Source organism: Nothoprocta perdicaria, unplaced genomic scaffold, assembly GCF_003342845.1.
Source record: "Nothoprocta perdicaria isolate Ctin4 unplaced genomic scaffold, notPer1 scaffold_133, whole genome shotgun sequence".
Lineage (NCBI taxonomy): Eukaryota > Metazoa > Chordata > Aves > Tinamiformes > Tinamidae > Nothoprocta > Nothoprocta perdicaria.
Window position 1 is genome coordinate 2,042,414 of NW_020454461.1, and position 21,200 is coordinate 2,063,613.

General features: G+C 44.2%; 1 protein-coding gene across 1 annotated transcript; it reads left to right on the top strand.

Annotated features, from left to right (window-relative positions):
- Positions 1-427: 427 nt before the first annotated feature.
- On the top strand, positions 428-21,181 carry EPHX1 (epoxide hydrolase 1). The gene is given in 11 exon segments (XM_026033797.1): positions 428-471; positions 11,165-11,355; positions 12,185-12,365; positions 14,240-14,467; positions 15,145-15,274; positions 15,750-15,961; positions 18,192-18,231; positions 18,233-18,298; positions 19,291-19,416; positions 20,904-20,932; positions 20,935-21,181. Coding segments are annotated over 10 exon segments (1,359 nt in total). The 5' UTR covers positions 428-471; positions 11,165-11,169; the 3' UTR covers positions 21,096-21,181.
- The last annotated feature ends 19 nt before the right edge of the window (positions 21,182-21,200 follow it).

The window sequence follows — 21,200 nt, forward strand, 5'->3', positions numbered from 1 at the left end:
GAGGCGGGAGGGGCGCGGCCCGGGGCAGCCGTTACGCGCGCGCGGCCGTTACGCGGCGGCCGTTACGCGGCGGCCGTTACGCGGCGGCCGTTACCCGCGCGCGGCCGTTACCCGAGCTCGCGCTGGTGTCTCTGCAGTGCGGAGCAGGAGCGCGGCGAGGGCGGCCGCCCGTTAAGCAGCAGCGCGGCGGCCACGAGGGCGGGAAGGCAGCGTGTGGAGCAGGTGCGGGCGGCTCTTCATCCTCATCAGTGTCCTGTTTTCCCTTGGTTTTCTTTTTTTATTGTGTTTTCTACTGGGCTTTTGTGAGGGAACCCCATCCCGAAGGGGGCTTCTGGGCTCAGCCCAAGGCGGCTGGCGAGCCCTCCTTGCTGCTAGTAAATAACAGGGCTTCAAACAACCCTTTTGCTGGCAAGTGAGGAATCTGGCCAGGGCCTTAGTTCAGTTAGAATAAACGGCCTCAATCATTGCCAGGTATGTGACTATCTGCTTTGCTTTCTTTTTCCTCTCTTCTCCCCCCCACCTCCTTTTAACTCCCCTCCAAAGGGGATTTGAAATTCAGAGTCTTTTTTTTTTTTTTTTGTCTCATGGGTCGTTTTCCAAATGTGAGCACTGAGCGGGTGGGTATATGCAGCCCTCTGTGCTGAGCGAGTGTTTTGGGGTGAGGGAAGCTGCGCTTCTGCATTTCCTGACCACACTTTGTCACATAACCGAGCACTCTGCACAGAGTCAGAGAACTGACACACTTGCTCCTTAAATTTAGCTCAGTTTGTGAGAATTTTATTTGAATTTTGACTTTGTTGCTGTTGCCTTGCAATTAAAGCATATCCCAGTCAGCTGCATTGGTTAATTTTCTAGTTCCATCAAAATAGGCTCTACTTTCCTCCCTTCTTTTCATAGAGTGGCCTTATCCAAAACAAGAAAACCCGTCTAGTTACTGTAATTCAACCAGTGAGATAGGATCAGTCTTAGAAGCTACAGTCCAATTTTTTTTTTAATGCAGTACAAATGCAGCATTAACAGTTTTGACTGTCAGTTTTCTTTGGAGATGCCAGTGCTTTCCCTCTGAAATGCATACTGCCCCTACCTGAAGTAAGCTAAAATGGAGACTCAAGTGCACAAATTGCAAATGTATGCTGCAGATCAATGAGGATGGGCACCAAAAGCAACTAGGCGGCTTTAAGAATCAATCCCCTGTGGCTAAAGTTGTCCAAGGATGAGGGTTAGATCCTTGTCTAACAGGTTCTAGGTGGGGAAGAGCCTGGTGCAATGTCAGGCTCATGACCCTTGGATCTACATTTTTCCAGTCTGAATTTGGGTATAGAAACCTGCACGTATGCGTTTGCTTAAAGCATTTTGGTAAACAGAGGCTACCATGATGCTGAAGTAAATCAGTGAGGATTTACTGAATCCAGTAAATTTTGCAGCTAGAATTTTGCATGCAATTTGTCTGGAAGAAGTGCCCCAAATAAATTTTGGGTTATTAAGTTTTTTAAGGCTTTTTTTTCCCCCTCTCTCTGTGATCTGTTATGTTTCTTGTAGGTAATCATTCTGCAAGGTAGCATCTTTTCAGTCTGCTCATGTATGCAGTGAGCATTGCCACAAAGCTTTCAGACGCCTCTAGTATTTTCCCGACACAGCACTGCAGTGTTCTGGTAAGCACTGAGCAACAAGTTCAGACCTCTCAGTAACATACACATGGCCAATTTGTTCTAATTAGTTACAACAGGTAAATAAAAAGGTTTGGGCTAGTAGTTCCTGAATGGTCCCAGAAAACCTCGTTTCTTAGTAATTGTTTGTCAAATAGTTTGTAGGTGAAGTAGCCAAGCAGGAAAAGGTGGTGTTAAGTGAAAGACAGCTTCCAGCTGTAGGCAACCGGAATTGATTAGCTTACCCATTCCCATATGTTTTCCTTGGATTATCGTTGGAGTGTTGAGATCCTGTCGCCAGACGTGTGGAGGTAAAGCCYTAACTTTTACGGGGAGGAAGCTCTGGATGCCTGAGCCTGCGAGGGTGTTTTGGCCCCGCAGCACACCCAAATGAGGGCAGCCCTTTTCTAAATGTGCAGGGTCCAGATGTGGCAAATAGAGCTCTAGTTACTGTGTGAGTCTCCAAAGAGATGTCACTTGGAAAATAGAGCATCTTTTTATTCCCTCTTCAAAGACACCAAAGGATCTGCTTATAATTAATGCTGAGAATAGTTTTTCCCTTTTGAATAATGCTACTGAAAAAGGTTCCGGATTCTTCCTCTGAACACATTATCTTTAATTAAAAGCATCCTTGTATGTAAAAATGGGTATCTACTTTCTAAAATAGCATTGGCTTTAATGTCTTGGCCATGCTAGACAGGGCAGGGCAGCTAGCTCACAATGAGATGTGAATAGCTTTACTTTAGTTGKTTTTTTTTTTTAATTTTTTAATTTTTTTATACAGCCTTATCAGTGTATCTGCACTCAAGTGCACTCTGCAGTTACTGAGTTACTGAGAGCACTCTCATTGGCACCGCTGGGAATGTTCCCGTGGGCCTCGCTCCAGCCAAGCTTTGCTGGCTGCTCTTTGCAGGGCTGCATGGTGCTGTTTTGTGACGTGTTCGTTGGGAGGAGGAGGAGGAGGAGGAGATCATCTGTGTCCATGTTCACTGATGGAGAGTTTGTGCTGCTGGGGTGGGTAACAGGAGCTGAGTTCTGCCTTCCTCCTTAGAAAAGCTAACAGGCCTCCAGCATTCCTGTTTTGAAGCATCTCTATTGGAGATGATTAGTTTAAACCCAGTAAACAGCCCAAGACTAGCATAGGCTGAGCAAACTTCTTTTATTTATCTTTTTTTTTTTAATTTCCTCTAATTCAAGCAGTTCTTGTCATATTTCTTGTACCGAGCAGCAGGTATTTTAAATTTCCTTTTGAGCTTTGCAATGAAGGCACGTAACTCTCACTATCACTTTGTCCTGTATATCCTGACTGTCCATCACATCTGTACCCTGGTTATGCTTTACAGGCTAATGGAAGGTGAATCTTTCAGTTTCAATGGCCACATATTATGAATCAATATCAAATTGAAGCTCCATTGAAGAACACAGTTCTCTTGCCTACTGTATCTTGAGTGTTAATTACTCTGAAGTGGTGGATAAAGGTAGCACACTTCTAGGCTTCTTTAAATCCAAATGGAACTTAAGTATTTAGTGGTTATTAAGAGAGAGATGAAATAGCAAGAATTGTTCTTGTTACATGTTTACTCTGGCACATCCTTTTGGTGTTGCAGTATTTGACAGAAAATGACGACTACCATCTGTTCCCCTCCTCTCTCATCATGTAAAGTTCCTTTTCTTGTTGCGAATGAAGTCTTCTTAGGAAGGTAACAAGTTTCAGTTCCATTCCCATAGTCACAATTATTAAAAAAAGAAAAACAAACTTTTTAAAAAAATCTCAAATATATTTGACTTTTGTTCATGCTGCCCTCACTGTTGGGAATCATTATCCTGATTTATATTTACAATGTGCGCATCATCTTGCTGCTGCTCAGCAAGCTGCCAGAAATTTCTTCTGGAAATCTTTATGTTCATCGTTTTCACCTACCTTGAACTGAAAGATTGTCGTGTACTTTGTTCTTAGTACTTTGAAGTGCACGTTTTCAAACCATGTTTGCATTCTTTTTGTTGCTGTGCTGTGTCACTATCAATTCTGCATACGTTAATAATTAAAAGCTATAATGACACAGTTTTCTCACACTGATAATACAAAAAGCCTATAAAGCTGCTAGTTGAAGAAGATCTTCCCTCTCTGATTTGGTGAAAGACTCTTAAAGGATTAGATGAAAGGAAAAATACACTGTAAACAGAAGTATCTGTGYTCTGCCTGTATCACCATCCAGTATGAGATAAATCTGAGCCTTATCTAGAGATCAGACTGGGCAAGAGGCTGGTGATAATAATATCAGATGGGAGGAAAATAACCTGAGAGCAACCTGGTGATGTTGAAAATAGGACCTCAATTTCCCTTATGGTCTGTGGAACAGTTACCTCAATGGCATCTCCTTCTCTGCAATATCGACCTCTGAATTCACCTGCATGTCTTTACTCCCCATCATAACTTGAAGATATTGGCATAGGATAAGGGGATTTAACTCATTATTGCTAGAAACTCTGGAAGGCAAAACAGAACAATGTGCTATTCRTAATTTCTTTTCAGAAATTAAATGTTGAAGTAAAGCCCTAGATGTTTTTTGGAGCCTATTTTATTTCCTCTGTTGTATCACGTAGCTGGCTGGACAGTGGGTATGTAGCATTTCTTAAACTCTRTGCTGGCATATTATCCTTGTCTCTCTCAGCTTGGGGTAGGAGCGGCAAGCAGAGGCAAAATAAGCAAAATAGAGAAAAATGAGACACTCTTAAGCAGCACATAAGAATGTGAGGGGCATGGATTTGAAACGACAAGTCATGTKGCCTAAGTCTGCATTCTTTCAGCTTGAGTAACTTCCTCTTTACAAGTGTGGCATGCGATACTTTAATGGCACTGGGAGATGTGCAGCTGCTGGGGGTCAAAGCTTGAATACGCCCTCCGAGGGAGGCAAAATGGGGAAGAGTGAACTTAGGCCCACGATTCTTTTTGTTTATGCTCAGCTAAGTTCGGGTCTAACTGCCTGCGAGATTTCTGTCTAGTACTGACCTATTCACTGCACTTGAATTCTACAGAGAAATCTAGGTGAGAATACAGAAATTCAGTCTAGATACTCAATCCCCCCCAGATRAACTGCATCAGGGATTTAGCTGCCATAAGCAAAACTTATGGGTGCTCCCAGAGCTGTAAATCAKCTCTCTCTTGGTTGTTCCTGTTGGCTCTTCCTGTTGGGTTCCTATTGTGCCGGCTGCCTCTGGATAGGGAGCAATCTCAGATCAGATTGTGGAGCAGCCTAATACAATCTGTTCCTCCTGCTTTGGAGCTGCCATTGTGCACCACCTCCATGCAGCAGCACTATCACAAATGGTGCATTTCTTATCGGGAGAGGACAGAGCTCTYGGGTTTGTATTTCCTGCCTTTCATTTACTTCCTGGTGTGGGAAGCTTTGTTTTATCTGGTGCTCAACTCTCTGTTTCCTTCAAAATGATACAATCATTTTGTGCTCRCCTGGGAGAAATGATTTGTTGCCAACAGAGCAAGTTTGACATTGCTCTGCTATTCTGAAACCTGTCATAAYGTTCCATGAACAAGGCAGTTAGGAAGTTTTTTATACACAAGCRTCCTGACCTCATGTTTTTTCATGTGTTTCGTGTGTTACGCAGAGACAAAACATGGTGCCCAGAGGTGGCAGGACACAGAATGCTGGGCAGCTTCTGGGACTGTGCTGTGGCTTGGTCCCCTCCAGACTGTCCTAAGGGACCCTGTTAGAGGCCAGGAGGTTCTGAAGACCTTCAAGGGGCTGCTTTTACTTTCAGGCCTSCTGGGAAGAGTAAGCTGCAATTGCTGCTCTCCAAACAAACCAGATCTGGAAAACAAAGGCACTGCAGCAGAAGGGTGCGTTTCCAGTAAATCTTAGTCAGAAAGTTTATGTAACAGAACAAAAATAAAGTGAAACATCACTTCCAAATTGAGCCATTATTTCTCTCATAGGGTAATTATTAATCAATAAAGCTCTTATCTAACAGTGTCAGAGTGCGGTAAGTGCTCTGAACTACTTTGTGATCTGCTAGTAAACCAGCCTGAGAGATAAAATGTTATTAACTCTAAAGATAATCTTTGGCACGTGTCGGAAAGCAGCATGGTCCCTTAGAGCTTCTGTGTCATCCATACGCTAGCAGTTTTGGGCTGCTGTGGTTTGATAGCACCACTTGGGCTTCTGGGTGCTGCGTGTCACTGAAGCCATCCAACCCAGGGGGTATATAGGGTTTGATTCGGAAAAAGAGAGATTGCTAAATGTTAGATTCAAAATCTTTCCAGTTGCTTATTTCTCCAATAACACATTTGAAAAGGATTCTCATGTTGCAGGGCACAGGTGGGCAGTTCCTAGTGGAATGAGATGGGAGTTCTGCCCTTAGGTTATTTTATGGATAACTGCTCTTAAAAATACATAGCACTGTTCTCTGGATGCTAATGGAGACAGCCTGAGGCAGGACAGAGCTTTGATGTTAATGACGGTTGCTGTATTCCTGTGGAGCTGTTCAGTCTGTTATTAATGCACAGGTGGAGAAAAGTGCAAATCAAAGTGCAAAAAATGCTGAAACGTAAGACCACTTTCCACAGGAGTGGTAAGATCCTGTAGGAACGTTTTGAATTTCTTTGGTTTGGGAGCTTTAAAACATCGGCAGTTTCTTGAAAAGCACTTTGCTTCCTTCAAGAGGAGCTAATTTTGGGGTACTTTACTAGTCTGTCACAATTTAACATTTTTTTTTCTTTTAAAACATACTTTTAAAGTAGCAAAATGAAAACATTCTTTCTCAGACTATTTATGGAGAAATATCATGCATCGTGTCAACGCTTATCCACAAACAATATCCACCCCGGGGAACAGCAAGTCCTGGGGCTTTAAGTACTTGACCATGGGATAAATGGAAAATTTCTTTCTAAGGTCTTGGCTTTGGTCACTTAAACAAAACAAAACTCCCTTTGAAGTTGTGGCTCTTAGAAGCAACATGCCTGCCCTGTTGCATCAGGAGACCTTAGAGAATAAACACACCACTTTATTCTTTCTATCTCTGCAAATTGCATGCACAGATTTTTTTTTTTTTTTTTTTTTTTTTTGTATCTGTTCCTTCTTCCACAGTTGTGCTGCTGTATTGCTGCAGCAGGAGAAGTGTGGAACAGGAGACTAATGTGGCTAATGACTTCTCTGTCACAGCAGCCAAGGCCTCTGTGTTCTTCCCTACGGAAATGACAAGGGGCTGTGCAGTCACTTACAAGGGAACTGAAACACGTCGACTATAGAGAGCAACCTGGGATCTCCTTTAGAAAGACATAATCCGAAGAATACTGGAGGTGACGTCTTTCCAGACAAAGATGATGGTTTGGACGAAGTGATTTGTCACCCATCTCAGTCCTCTGCAGTAAGAGATGGAACTTTGTTGAGGCCGGAAATTAATTTCGGCACTTACTGCTGGTCTGTAAATGAACTCATCCTACAATACATTTGATATTAATTGTCAAAATGTGCAACTTTGCCTGTTTTCACGTAATGAGTTCTTTGCACGCACGCTCGTTGGCAAATGCAAAATGTGCCTGTTTGCACGCGCTTGCCTCGTGCTGCTCCCAAACTTCTGGTCTCACTGAGTCCAGCTGGGGGAAATCCAGTAGCCCTGGGCACTCCTGTGACTTATAGCTGAGTTTAGCTAGGCTGAAATGGGAATCTTGGCACAACTCTTCATACGGGACCTTTGGTAACATGCTGAAGTTGGCCAAAGGTTTGAATTTTCCTAGGTTAAGCGTTGAGAGCTATGCTGGCCAGCCTTTGTAATCTTGAATTGGGCTGGCAGTTCGAGAGAAGTTGCTGCTGCTTCTCTGTGACTCAGGAATAGAAACACTATCTGTTAAATACCACGGTAAGTATTAGTTATTATGTAGAGTGCTTCGAGGTTTCTAAAACCCCCTCCTGTTCTGCTTTGCAGTGAAATGGAAGCTTTTAGACTGTAATGGTGTATGTTTTGAGGCTTAAACTGGACAAAATTCTGGGATAAATCAGGGCTTGAATATGGTGGGACTAGAGGGATGTTTGTTTTGTGCTTCAGACACAGGACTCGGGGGAAAATCAGCACTTTCTCCAATGACAGCAATAATTCTAAAAGACCAGTGAAACTGGTAAGCAGATCCCATTCTTCCAGGGTCTCTTGTTCCCACTCTGCAGTCTGTGTGGGTTAAGGAATCTCGAGCCACTTTGCAAGGCTGTGGTGCTTCGCTGCATGAGCAGTGTATTTGTGTAGCTTGGAGTCTTGTCTCAGTAGGGTCCAGCTTCTCTACTGATATTTCGGTAGTGCTTATTTAGCAGTGCAATTCTGAAAAGTAGCCAAAGAGATGGACTACAGTATATCTTGTCAGACAGATCCTACAAGATACTGGGCAAGATCACACAAGCTGCTAGGCAAAGTTAATGAGAAAAAAAAAAGAGCGTACAGCATGTGGAAGAAGGGCCAGGCCACGTGGGAAGAATATAGGTGCCTTATCAGAGAATGCAAATGCGCAACGAGGAAGGCCAAGGCCAGTGTGGAGTTAGAGTTGGCGAGGCATGTCAGGGACAACAGGAAGGGTTTCTATGTCAGGAGCAAGAGGAAGATGCGGGAAAATGTTAGTGCACTGCTGAATGGGGAGGGGGCCTTGGTGACGGAGGATGCCGAGAAGGCAGAGTTAACTAAATGCCTTCTTTGCGTTTGTCTTTACTGCTGAGACCACTCCCCGTGAACTGCAGGGCTCAGGTGAAAGAGATATAAATGGGCGAGAGGAAGACCTTCTGCTAGTTGAGAAGATTGGGTTAGGGATCACTTAGACAAACTGGCCACCCAAAAATCTGTGGGCCCCAATGGGATGCACCCAAGAGTGCTGAGGGAACTGGCCGAGGTTATTGCTCAGCCTCTCTCCATCATCTTCGAGAGGTCCTGGAGAGCAGGGGAGGTGCTGGAGGGCTAGAAGAGACCAATGTCACTCCAGTCTACAGAAAGGGCAAGAGGGAGGAGCCGGGCAATTACAGGCCGGTCAGCCTCACCTCTGTCCCTGGAAAGGTGATGGAGCAGCTCATCCTAGAGAGCATCTCCAGGCATACAAAGGAGAAGGTGTTGAGGAGTAGTCAGCATGGATTTACCAAGGGGAAGTCATGTCTGATGAACCTTATAACCTTCTATGATGGGATGACTGGCCAGCTGAATGAGGGGAGAGCCGTGGATGTTGTCTACTTTGAGTTGAGCAAGGCTTTCTACACCGTCTCCCATGATATCTTCATACGGAAGCTCCGGGAGAGTGGTCTGGATGAGTGCACAGTGAGGTGGATTGAGAACTGCCTGGATGGCAGAGCTCAGAGGGTGGTAATAAATAGGGCCAAGTCTAACTGGAGGCCTGTGGCCAGTGATGTCCCCCAGGGGTCAGTACTGGGCCCAGTGCTGTTCAACTTGTTCATCAATGACCTAGATGAGGGCACGGAGTGCACCCTGAGCAAGTTTGCAGACGACACCAAGCTGGGTGGAGTGGCCGACACTCTGGAGGGCTGTGCTGCCATTCAGAGGGACCTGGACAGGYTGGAGAGTTGGGCAGAGAGGAACCTCCTGAGGTTCAATAAGGACAAGTGCAGGGTCCTGCACCTGGGGAGGAATAACCCCAGGCATCAGTACAGATTAGGGGTCGACCTGCTGGAGAGCAGCTCSAYGGAGAGAGAGCTGGGAGTCCTGGTTGACAGCAAGTTAACCATGAGTGAGCAGTGTGTCCTCGTGACCAAGAAGGCCAATGGGATCCTGGCCTGCATCAGGAGGAGTGTTGCCAGCAGGTCAAGGGAGGTGATTCTGCCCCTCTCCTCAGCTCTGGTGAGGCYGCACCTGGARTRYTGTGTKCAGTTCTGGGCACCCCAGTATAGGAGGGACGTGGAGCTCAGAAGGTCCAGTGGAGAGCGACAAAGATCATTAAGGGACTGGAACATCTCTCATATGAGGAGAGACTGAGTGAGTTGGGCCTGTTTAGCTTGGAGATGAGAAGGCTGAGAGGGGATATGATTAACATGTACAAGTACATGAAGGGGAATGTAGGGAGGAAGGGGCCAAGCTCTTCTCATTGGAGGCCAGTGACAGGATAAGGGGCAATGGGTATAAGTTGAAACCCAGGCAGTTCCATCTCCATGTGAGGAGGAACTTCTTTGCTGTGAGGGTGACAGAGCCCTGGAACAGGCTGCCCAGGGAGGCTGTGGAGTCTCCTTCTCTGGAGATCTTCCAAACCCGCCTGGATGCCGCCCTGTGCCCCGTGCTCCGGGTGTCCCTGCTGGAGCAGGGAGGTTGACTAGATGATCTCTAGAGGTCCCTTCCAATCTCAGCCATTCTGTGATTCTGTGATATGGGTCTGCTTTACTCCTGTTATAACTACGTAAACTGCCAGTAGCTTGTGTCGGAATTCTTGCTTTGATCCAGGGATGAATTTGGTCCATTCTCTTCACTGACTATTTTATTTAGTCCTTACAGCGATTTCAGGGCATCAGATTACTGTGCTGGAATAAAAACAAAACAACAAAATCTTCCAGCTCTGGAGAAAATGCGGACAGCTGTGTCCTAAGCACTGCGTGCACTACAAAAGAGGGTAGCGATGTTTAGAGTTTTAGCAGTTCCCCTAGCATATAGTTGTGGGAAATACAGCATTCTTTAAAATAATGTATTAACGTGATGATAACCCTGTTCCGCAAACCACAATCCAAACATTTCTCATACTTGAAGGGAATCTTGAAAACATTAATTATTAAAGCGAATCTGATTTTTGTTCTACTTGTAGCATGAAGCAGTTCAAAAATATTCAAAATTGATTTCAGGCTGATTTTTGTCTCTTGCAGGGTGTTTTGGAAGCAATAGGGCATGTATGCCCTCTTTTGTTTTCTTTTTAAAGGGTTCAGAGGGCCAAGGAAAGAGAAGTTGTTTTTACCCTTTGCACCAATGTTGACTACTGTGCAAATATTCCCTCCTGCCCCTGGTTCCCAGGCTGACGTGGAGGCTGGACGCGTCTGCCCTCACGCTCTGCTCTTGGGTAGTGCACCAGAAGGAACTGGGGCCTCTGAGATCTAGAGCCTTTGCTCTGCCTGCTGTTCACATCGTGGGGAAATGGGCAAGCTGAAGAACTAATTCTGTGGATGTGGAGTCTCCCCCAAAATTCAATGCTGACCAAATGCTGTAACAGTATGATGCCTCTAGAGATGTCAGTTTGTGGCCTAGGCAACAAAATGCCACCACCAACATGGAGCACACAGYATCCATAATGCAAAAATATACAATGTAATCAATATCTTGCTAACACAACCTATTTGTCTGATTTGCAGTGAAATCTGCAAAGTCTGATTTGTCTATTCTATATAAATGCAAAGAATTGATGTCCTGAGTGTGATCAGTGAAACTTAAATATGTAGATCAAATCCCATCTTAAAAAATGACTAAGCTTTTGTATTTTTGGAAGTATGTCACATGTTTCTCAACTATCSTATTTAGCTCACCAGCGTTTGGTTCTTCTTCTGCAGGCATTATGCTGCTTGGCATACTTGTGACCCTGATTGTGGGGACAGTCATCTACTATTACTTCCTTTCCAAGAAGAAACAAGACACTTTACCCTTTAAAGAGGGATGGTGGGGCAGGGGACAAAAGCCTGACACTGAAGAAGATGCAGCTATTCGACCATTTAAGGTGGAAACTATCGAGGAAGAGCTGAGTGTAAGCATGTTTCTATACAGGGGAGAGAGAAGTATGAAATGACCAAGTAAATGTGGAACTTGTATGGAAGTAGTTTTTAAACTGAACCAATATCTACTTCTGTAAAAACAAGGAATCACCAACAGGTGGGAGTGGGAAATGATTTTCTATTAGTTTAGAGATAAGTTTGAATGGATAGATAGCCCTTGCTCAGGCTGACTGTATAGCCCGTAATAATAATAATAATGTCTTTATTTCTTTCAAAGGCAGATACAAATATTTTGTTTTCTTGAGTGCCTTCTGTCTGCAGCTAAAGACTGCTGCAACTTTTAAATGCTCAAATGGTAGTTCTTCTCTAATTGATGTATTCCTTTGGTCAGCGCTAACATCATGGTGCAAAAATGGCAGAAATACTTAGGTTGCAGAATTTGTTAGCTAGCAAAGCTGTTGATTGTGTGTTTAATCGGGGCTTGTGCAATTTCCTAGACCCGTCAGGAATAATGATTTGAACAGTACTCAGGGGATTGCCCATGTTATTCAGTTATAATGGATTGCTTTCTCTGTGAAGCCTGATTTTTTTCCCATTTTTTAATGCTTCGTTTGTTCTCCTTAGTGATATAAATGGACATTGATCTGTAATAAATATGATTTCCTTTGCACTGCACACAAAGTTAGATTACTAATCTACAGATTTTTTGAAATTCACAATACTATATTGTAGTATTGCAACAATATTGAGTCATCATCCATCAGTAGTAAACTCTTCTTTCTAAATAAATTTTTGCAAAAACTAGTGATTAAAGTTATAAATGCTTGTAGCATCTCTTTCCTTCTTTGTTTTTTCCTTTAGGACTTATTTAGGAGACTCGACCAAGCTCGATTCACTGAGCCACTGGAGAACAGTTGTTTCCAGTATGGGATTAATTCAGTATATCTCAAGAAGGTTGTCTCCTATTGGAAGAATCAGTTCAACTGGAAGAAACAAGTCAAAGTTCTCAATAAATACCCACACTTCAAAACTAAAATTCAAGGTGTGTGGCTTTTTCCATTAAAAATAAGTAAACGGTGATCATTAATCTTGTCTACAAGAGGTCTCCATAGTATGAATGCTGCAGCAGAGGTGAAAAACTTCCCTGTCACAACTGAAATAGGAAGAGGGAGGACATGTGGAATCCYTCTGTGCATGGACGGGTCATCAGCTGGCAGGAGCCAAGCACAGGCATTTGGAAGCCTGGATCTTAGGATGTATCCATGTTCCCTAACTTGTATGCTATCATGCAAAAATTCAAGCTTGGTCTACTATTTTAGTGTTACTAGAGCCCATACATGCATGTTATTTGACATGAAGCAGCTGTCTGTAATACATASAATAGATCTGTGACAATAAATGAAGGATTGTTATATAGAGAGCCCAGAGAGATTGTGGAGTCTCCTTCTTTGGAGGTCCTCCAAACCTGCCTTGATGCCACCCTGTGCCACGTGCTCTAGGTGACCCTGCGTGTGCAGAGGGTTGGACTAGAGGATCTCTAGAGGTCTCTTCCAACCTCAACCATTCCATAATTCTGTAATATAGAGGTAGACACCAAAGTTTCAAACGTAAGCAACAGTGTCAAACAAGACAAAACACAGAGTCCTCCCTCAAAAAGGAAAACGGTGTGTTGTCTGAGACATGAGAAAGGAAAAGGAACCTGGGGGAATGCATGGAGATAGCAATATAAGGAGAGGTTTTGGCATTAAGAATCATTAGAGATGCACGGAGGCCATGATAAGACAAAGTTAACATGTGAAAGGTCAGAGTCTTAACTTCKGTCAGCACTGCACATTTCCAAGAGAATGCAGAATTCACAGGATTGTATGTAAGGATGGGGAAATCTCAGTCAGTGAGAGAGGCTGGGATTGTTGGTGAGCTGGAGCTGCTGCAAGAAAGACGTGTTTATGTATGTATCAAAAAGTGAGGCATGCAGGCCCTGCTGCTAGAGCGAATTATTGTATTGTGGAAAGCAGAGCCTTGAGCAGGTCTGAGAATAAGCAGCTCACCAGGAACTCCTGGCGTGACACTGTTTATATATCATACAGCTCACACAGGAAACACAACTGCAATTCTTACCTTTTATTTAACAGTGAAGGAATGGCTCTAGAATATGGTTTCCCATTTTGTCTTACTCAGAAGGATACTGAACACTCTGGACAAACAGTAGAAAAGAACCATAAAATCAAGCTGTTAAATCTCTTTTAGCAAGGCATTTTTTTCCCCCCTCAAATTCTTGATTAGCTTATCAAAAGTTAAGATGTATGTCTTGATTGCAGGAGGTCTCCACAGGGAGGGAATGCTTACTGAAGGCTTTTTAAATGCCTTTTGCTGCAAGATTAGGATCAATGGTGGAGACAGAAGCCAGACATGTTCCAATGCAAAAGAAGGCTTGCGCAAAACAAGGAAAGTGATTAACTTCCCCCGAAACGAGCGCTGCTGGCTGTGGTGGCTTCTCAATGCCTTCAAGCCATAATTGCATGTCTTTTAGGAAGCAATGCTGTGGTAGGCTCTGCGTAGGAATATTTGGGTGAAATTTAAGGGCATGTGATATTCAGCCACTTGGAATAAATGATGTAATTGTCTCTTTTGCCTTTTGAGCTGCRTGAGTCACTGTGTTACCGTTAGTAGATTGCTTCACTTGTAGGCCTTAATTTGCCAATTTAGTCTAAAGCAGAAATATGCCTACCTCATTTGGCTGCTGTGGTGCTTAATTGCCCATTATAAAGTCCTTTAAGTTCCTTGGGTAAATGGATCCACAGAGGTGCGGGGTGTTTGCATAGTCACCAGAAGGCTTCCGACTCCCTCGGTTCTGTGATTGGTTTTAGTGTTGTGATAAAATTGGGCATGTGAATTATTTATTTTATTTTTTTACAGGTATCGATATCCATTTCGTTCATGTAAAGCCTCCTCGCCTGCCAGTAGGCCAGTCTGCAAAGCCATTATTAATGGTTCAYGGTTGGCCAGGCTCATTTTATGAGTTTTACAAGATTATCCCTCTTCTGACGGACCCTGCTAGCCACGGTCTCAGCGCTGAGCACGTTTTTGAAGTCATTTGCCCATCTATCCCTGGCTACGGCTTCTCCGAAGCCCCCCACAAGAAAGGTAGGCTGTGTGGAAGAGGTTGAGCTTTATGCAGCGCTTGGTCTCATAGTGACAGAGCAGCCCCTCGTAGCAGAACAGCCCGTCCTGGTTCCTCTCACTTCCCCAGTGTGGAACATCTGAGCTCAGTAGCTCGTTTAGGGTGTCGCTGAGCTTCCTACCTGCGTGTGTAGGTGAGGGGTTTGTGGGGAGGGAGGAGGGATTGGCTTTGCTCTTCCCCACTTCCATGGTTCTGATCTGGCAGGGCTGCTCGTGTGCATCTGGAAGCGGGCTGCCTTTGCTGGAGGATCRCGGTACTGGTTGATGCTTCGGGTCCAGCTGTCATTAAACCAGCACCACTCATGGCAGGACAGGAACAYGTTCCCAGGGCAGTGTCAGCAGTGCTGGGCACATCAGCTGGAGTGCGGCCCTGGGTCCCAGGGAGACCAGCCACCCCGCAGTGGGGCGAGTGCGTGGAGGTCTGCTGGGGCTAGAGGAGCAGCCTGTAATGAGCACTGGACTTTGTCCTGTGTTTTGTCCTGCTTTCTGCTCATTCTCTGGACCTTACCTTGGCCTAACAAGGACCTCGCTGGCCAGGAAGACTTGTAGCTTCTTAGGAACTTGGCTGTTGCCTTTCCTGGGAGAATAAATGCATAGCAGGAGTTAATGCAGTATGTTTTTTTTTTTTTCTTTTCTAACAGACTTTAATTCTGTAAGTGCAGCTTCTGTCTTCTATGAACTGATGCTCAGACTGGGATTCACTGAGTTCTATGCACAAGGTGGTGACTGGGGCTGGCTCATCTGCACCAGTCTGGCCCAGATTGCTCCCAAGTGAGTACCTCTTTGGCATACTGCTGGATGCTTGGCGTGCAAAGCTGTTTTACTCTCTAAATAGCAAAGTATTGCTCATGCACCTCAGATGCCTGTCCAAGTCCTCATGAGCACTGTGCAATTTCTGTCTCCAGTGCTCAGTGCTAAGCAGTGATACAGAACTTCTTCCAAAAAAGACAATCACTGCGTAGCACTTGTGTGATGGCTGCTGACCAGGTCTGGAGTGGGACCAGTATTTGTAGCGAGGGGAGGATTGGTGGCCTAGTGACATGCTGATTACTGCCGGCTGCCCCTTTGGCTTGTTGCTTTCACATGAAAGGCGAGACTACAAAGTACAGCTAAGGCAACGAGCAGCAATGGAACGAGAGGATCAGAATTTAAGTGTATCCATTTGGTTAATAACGTTTTAAATATAATAGCTTTAGAGTCAGAGTCTTCCTGAATTTTGTGTTTTCTTTTCTGTGTTTATTTTTAGCAATATGAAAGGCCTTCACTTAAATTTAGTCCAAGTTTCATTAGGCTTCAGCCATGTGCTCTCCGTTCTGCTGGGACACTATTTTCCAGGGCTCGTTGGATTCCAGGACGAAGATGTTAAGCGGATGTATCCCTTCTTGGAGAAAGGAGTCTACAGGTTCTTGATGGAGTCTTGCTTTGGTCACATACAGGCTGCAAGGCCTGATACTTTTGGTAAAGCAAACAAAACATTTAAAGCTCAGAATACTTGCTCTGTTGATTTTAATTGTACTTTTGTTCTCTAGAAACAAAACACATTGCTTAAAAGGTACATAAAATCTGTTTTTTCCCCAATTGAAGTAGGAAAGTTTGAAAATTTTTAAAGGTATGCTCCTCTTCACTGCAAATCAGCGGAGAATACATATCTGTGGGTAGTATTTAACTCATCTCTTGCATGCAGAAACGGGAAATCTGCACATCTCAACTGAGTGGAGGGTCCTGTGCCTGGCATTCTCTAAAGGCTGCTGACCTAATTTTCAGTTTTCATAAATAAAAGAGTTTATGTAATACTTTTCCTCTTCACCAGGGACCACAATTCCACTTCAAATACATCAGCTATGCTGAGAATAATTTCTTCCCAGAGAATGGATCACATTTAAATAATGTAAACTATAAGAAGCTTTTAGCTGTCTCAGCATACAAGCTAGATCATTTACAGGGATAGTAATACCTGAAAAGTAAATCAAATCTAGTTTTCTCTCATTGCTAGGCCACTGATTCAAGAATAGTGAATATATCTTGGTTTAGTGCAGCAGGAGTTCACTCCCTGGGGTTTGACACAGCTAAGGAAACTGTTTTCTTAGCTCAGAAGATGATAACTAAATAGATTTTAAGTAATTTGTCTTGCTTTGAGTTGTAGTCTCTGGAAGATTCTAGTCTCTCAATTCCTTGTATGCCTCAAGAGAAGATGGGGAAGCTGTGGGTGACAGATGGCTAGACCCAGCTTTGCTCCTTTTGCTGTGGCTTTCTGGCTGATTCTTGTCCCCACCAGTCATCTGTGGTTTGTCAGAGCAGACTGTGAAGCAGCAGCGAGTTCAAGTTTCAGGAGCTGAATGAGGAACGTGGCAGAAGGGAGGTCTCTGCAGAAGGGAGCAGAGCGTAGGTGGCAGAGGCAAGGCCAGGGAGGCTGCCAGCACCTTCCCCAGGCTTCTGCTGGGAAAGGGCCACCTTGCAAGCCAGGGGATGTGGCAGGGGAGCCGCAGGCAGGCAGTGGAAGCAGGCTGCTCAGCGCGGAAGTCGTCTCTGGCTTTTGGCTGACAGCGTGCTCGCGATTGCTTCAGACTTGGCTTTCGATCAAATTGGCTTCTGTGCAGCTGATTTTACACTTATTCCCTGGGAAACTTGCATGGAGTGTGGGTTCACTTTCAGTTGATTGAGAAGTCTGGGAATTTGCCTGTGCTCTCAGAAGTGCTGCTAGGATCAGTGTCAGTTTTTCCAATCTGTAAACTGATGCACTCTTCCTCATTTCCTTCACAGTTAAGTATAGGAGAACTGATTATTGCTTGTCTAGYTCTGCAGATCTGGAGGGAGTGCCAAATTTAACTTTTTGTTACATTTGGTATTTCAGTTATAAATGTTAATTACTTGATAACTGGAATGCAATTACCACGTTTAGCTTGTAATTATTAATGAAATTGTGCTAGCTGTACTGCAAGGCACCACAGAGCGAGGACTGGGGGGGTGCATGGATGGGACTTAAATACACACTGTTCTTTGGGAAGAGCTTTTCCTAAGCCAGAACTGAGCAGCTGGGATGATTTATGGTGCCTGTACTTGACAGCACAGGGCTATTAGCAAAGCTCCAAGAGCAGGTGTGGGTCTTCTGGGCGAACAAAACAGATGAGAAAAGGTATATTAAGCTTTGTTCCACATTAGGCAGTTGGCTATTTCTAATGTGCAAGATGAACCTTTTAATAAAGCCTTGCTCGTCCTTAATGACTTTCTAATAATCCTTAAAAAGGTTTTCCATGAGATAATGAAGGAAATCTTCCTGGTCTCTTCTTACATATGTAGGCATGTGGAGTTTGGTCCTGTAATGCTGTTAATACATGACAGCTTCCACATTAATGGAAGCAAATCTTACTTGGCACGCCAAGCTAATCTTATTAGCTTACTAAAAGAAAAAAAAAAAGACCAGCAGAAATCCAATACTGTTACATCACTTTAAATAACATACTGTGTGAGCTAATATGGAAGCTCCTGGTTTGCAGATACTATCAGTTTATGATTCAACAATAAAAGTCTCTGACTTGTTCTAATACTTTTTTTTCCCCCCTGCATTTAACACAACTGCTGGAACAGCTTTATAACAAGTTGCCTGCTCTGTATTAAAAGGGCAGCTTCTAAAACAGTCTGAGGTMAATAGCGGATATTCCAATTTTTAAATTTTCCTCCTCTCTTTCAGGCTGTGGTTTGAATGACTCTCCTGTAGGACTGGCCAGCTATCTTGGAGATATTTTCTACTTGGACTGATCCGGAATTCTGTAGTTTAGAAGATGGAGGACTGGAGAAGTAAGCACTTTTGAGTGATGTGATTAAGTCCCAAGTTGTAGCTAAATAAATGTTCTGGCTRTCCCCATCTTAAAAGGAGCCTGTAGCGCCTTTTAAACAAACCAAAACAAGACACTGTTGGACTGCAAAACACAGAGGAGCAGTTAGGCTCTGAAGGCTGACTACTCCATTCTCATGTYGGTCTCCTGGAAGAGATATGTCCTGTTACTTCTGGGGATTAGAAAAGCTGATTTAGGTGGAAGAACCTCATTTGGACAGAATAATGAAAATGTGCTCTGTATTAAAGAGCTGGGAAATAGAGCTCATGATTCATTTTAGTACTGATACTTAATTCTCTGTTTACTTGATTTAAATTAATCAGTCTTACTTCATCTAGCTAATGTTTGCTAATGAAGTCACTCTTGGTTTGAGGCAGAAATTAGAGATTTTGATGTCCTCTTTGAAAAGTGCTGAGGTATCTGACAGAAGACAGTCATGTTAGGAAAATGTCCAAGGAAAATTGATTTGATTAGCACATTTCCACTGCRTGCAGCTAATGATTTGATATGAAAAATGCATTGTGGAATGTGTTGGTGAAGTTCCTGTGATGTGTCAAGGGAAAGCTTATGGTAGCATTTGGGCTTATGAATAATAAATGCCACAAGCTGTTCCATGTGCTCTTCTCCTGCCCACCAGTGCAGGGACAGCATAGCCAGCTACACTGGAGCACAAAGCACCTGTGGGATGCTCCCCGTGCAAGTTTAAATGCCACTTTCCAGTCTGTGTCTCAGCGTGCTCATTTGGCCACCAACACACTTGGAAGAAAGAGGCAGGAGGTAGAAGTAATATCCGCTATGGTCAACTGTCTTCCTTATCAGTGGGGGATCTGTTCAACTAATTCTGCTGTAACAATTGCTTTGTACAACCAAACCCGAGAGCCAAGTCCTTGCCAAAGAAATATAAAATGGTRTTTAGTTCTAACTGAGCAATCTCTCTGGGCTGACCTTTTTCAGGAAGTTCACGCTGGRTGATCTGCTCACCAATGTAATGATCTACTGGGTGTCAGGCTGCATGGTTTCCTCTGTGCGTGTCTATACAGAAAATGTGCAGAAGGGAAAAGGCGCACAGAACCACGAAAAGTAAGTAGTTTCTTCTTGAAATATTTTGCCTTGAACTTAATGTTGCAATGGCTGATAGGCCTTCAAAGCTGCAAATTTCTGAATGCTGCAGTGCTACATCATGAGGTTCCCTCACAGGACAGGGCTCCTGGGTGATGTGCAAGGCTGTGCTTGGAAATGTGGTAGGAATCACAAAGCAGCAGCAAGGAGCACTGGCTCCAACAAGACRGCTTAAGGATATCCCACTCTGGGATTAGCCAAATAAAGATAAYGCAAGTGCAAGTAGTCCAGGTGTTTATTTCACATATTAAGTTAGCTGTGGCTGATGCCTGTATTCCACGTTTATGTTCATGTAGGGATGTCCCTCTTCTGGAAACAGATTGCCATTTTCCGTGAAGGATTTAAGTTCTGTGTTTTGGAACTTTAGGATATTGACAGACTGCATCACCTGAAAGCCAAGCTGCTCTTTGTGCTGCGCAGGAACACTTCTGGCTGCAGCTTGGTTGCGTGCACTTGGGTCAGCTGGGGTAGGAGTGAAGGCTGAACCCTGCTCTGAGGAAGCTGCAGCCACAGCTCACTGATGGGTGCTTGCATAGCTGGGAAACAAGGCTCCCAAGAAGGTGACTCAGTTCCTTAAGCTGGGGTGGCCGTGCTATAGGCAGGATAGTGCACTGTTTCTGCCTAGTTGAGATGAGACATGCGGGCTTCTGCACAGCTGGGCAGTCTCAAAGAGCAATGTGAAACTGGGTGCCTACCTTTCAGACTCTAGTGTACATGTGCCCAACAACCTGTATGCCTCATAAAGTCAAAATCTGCCATTTCTGATAGTGCTRTTTATGTGTTTGGGATATTTAGAGCTTTTGTTACCATGTCAAAGGCTGCTTTATAGGATACTTTCTCCTGGAATGCTGTTGCTTTTCCCCCCTGTCCCTGCTCGTGGAGTGCATTTGTGCCAGTTGCAAGCAAGAGCTTTAGTCCATGGATATTGCTGTACAGGGCACAGGTTCACAGTTCAAAATGTTTGCTCTAGTTAGATTTACTTTTTAACTGCATTTCCCCCCCCCCCCTTCCTCCTCCTCTTGTAGCAGCTCAAGATAATCCCTCCCCTACCCCACCCTCCCGTTGTTCTGACAGGCTTACCAGGCGTTAGTGGTAATCTTCACAGTGAATCTCTCTTACCAGCCCTTGTCAAATTAGATGCTTTTTTCTCAGTTCATAACTCTTGAGCCTTGGGTGCAGCATGAGGAAATGGGACACCCACCCTCTTCTCGAGCTCTAACTTTTGTACACACAGCGCTAATATCTTGCAGCCCTTGCAAAGAATATCYTAAATGCGTGCAAAAATTATAACTCCAACTGCAGTGTTGTCTAGTATACACATTTTGGATGTGGAAGTCAGCTTTTAATTACCTAAGCAGTGTGCCCTGGCATGGAAGAACGCAATTTCCAAGGAACTTCCCCTTGCTTGTTGAATTCAGCAGTTGAAATAGTCTTTTATTCCTTCCCAGGCTGCCTGTAAAAGTACCTACGGGCATTGCCTCCAGGCCTGGGCCTGCAAGAAGTACCTCAACATCGTCTCCGTCCACCACATGCCCCGAGCGGGCCACTTCGCAGCGCTGGAGGAACCAGAGCTTCTTGCTGAAGATATTCTGCAATTTCTCAGAAAAGTAGAAAAGCAGCAACTTTGGAAAAGAAAGTAACTCCCCTTAGGGAGAGCAGGCAAGTTTGCCATGACCTCTGTGATCAGATCTTAATCAATGTGAGAATGGGCAGCAAGGAGAATGCAGCATAGCTAGATAAGATAC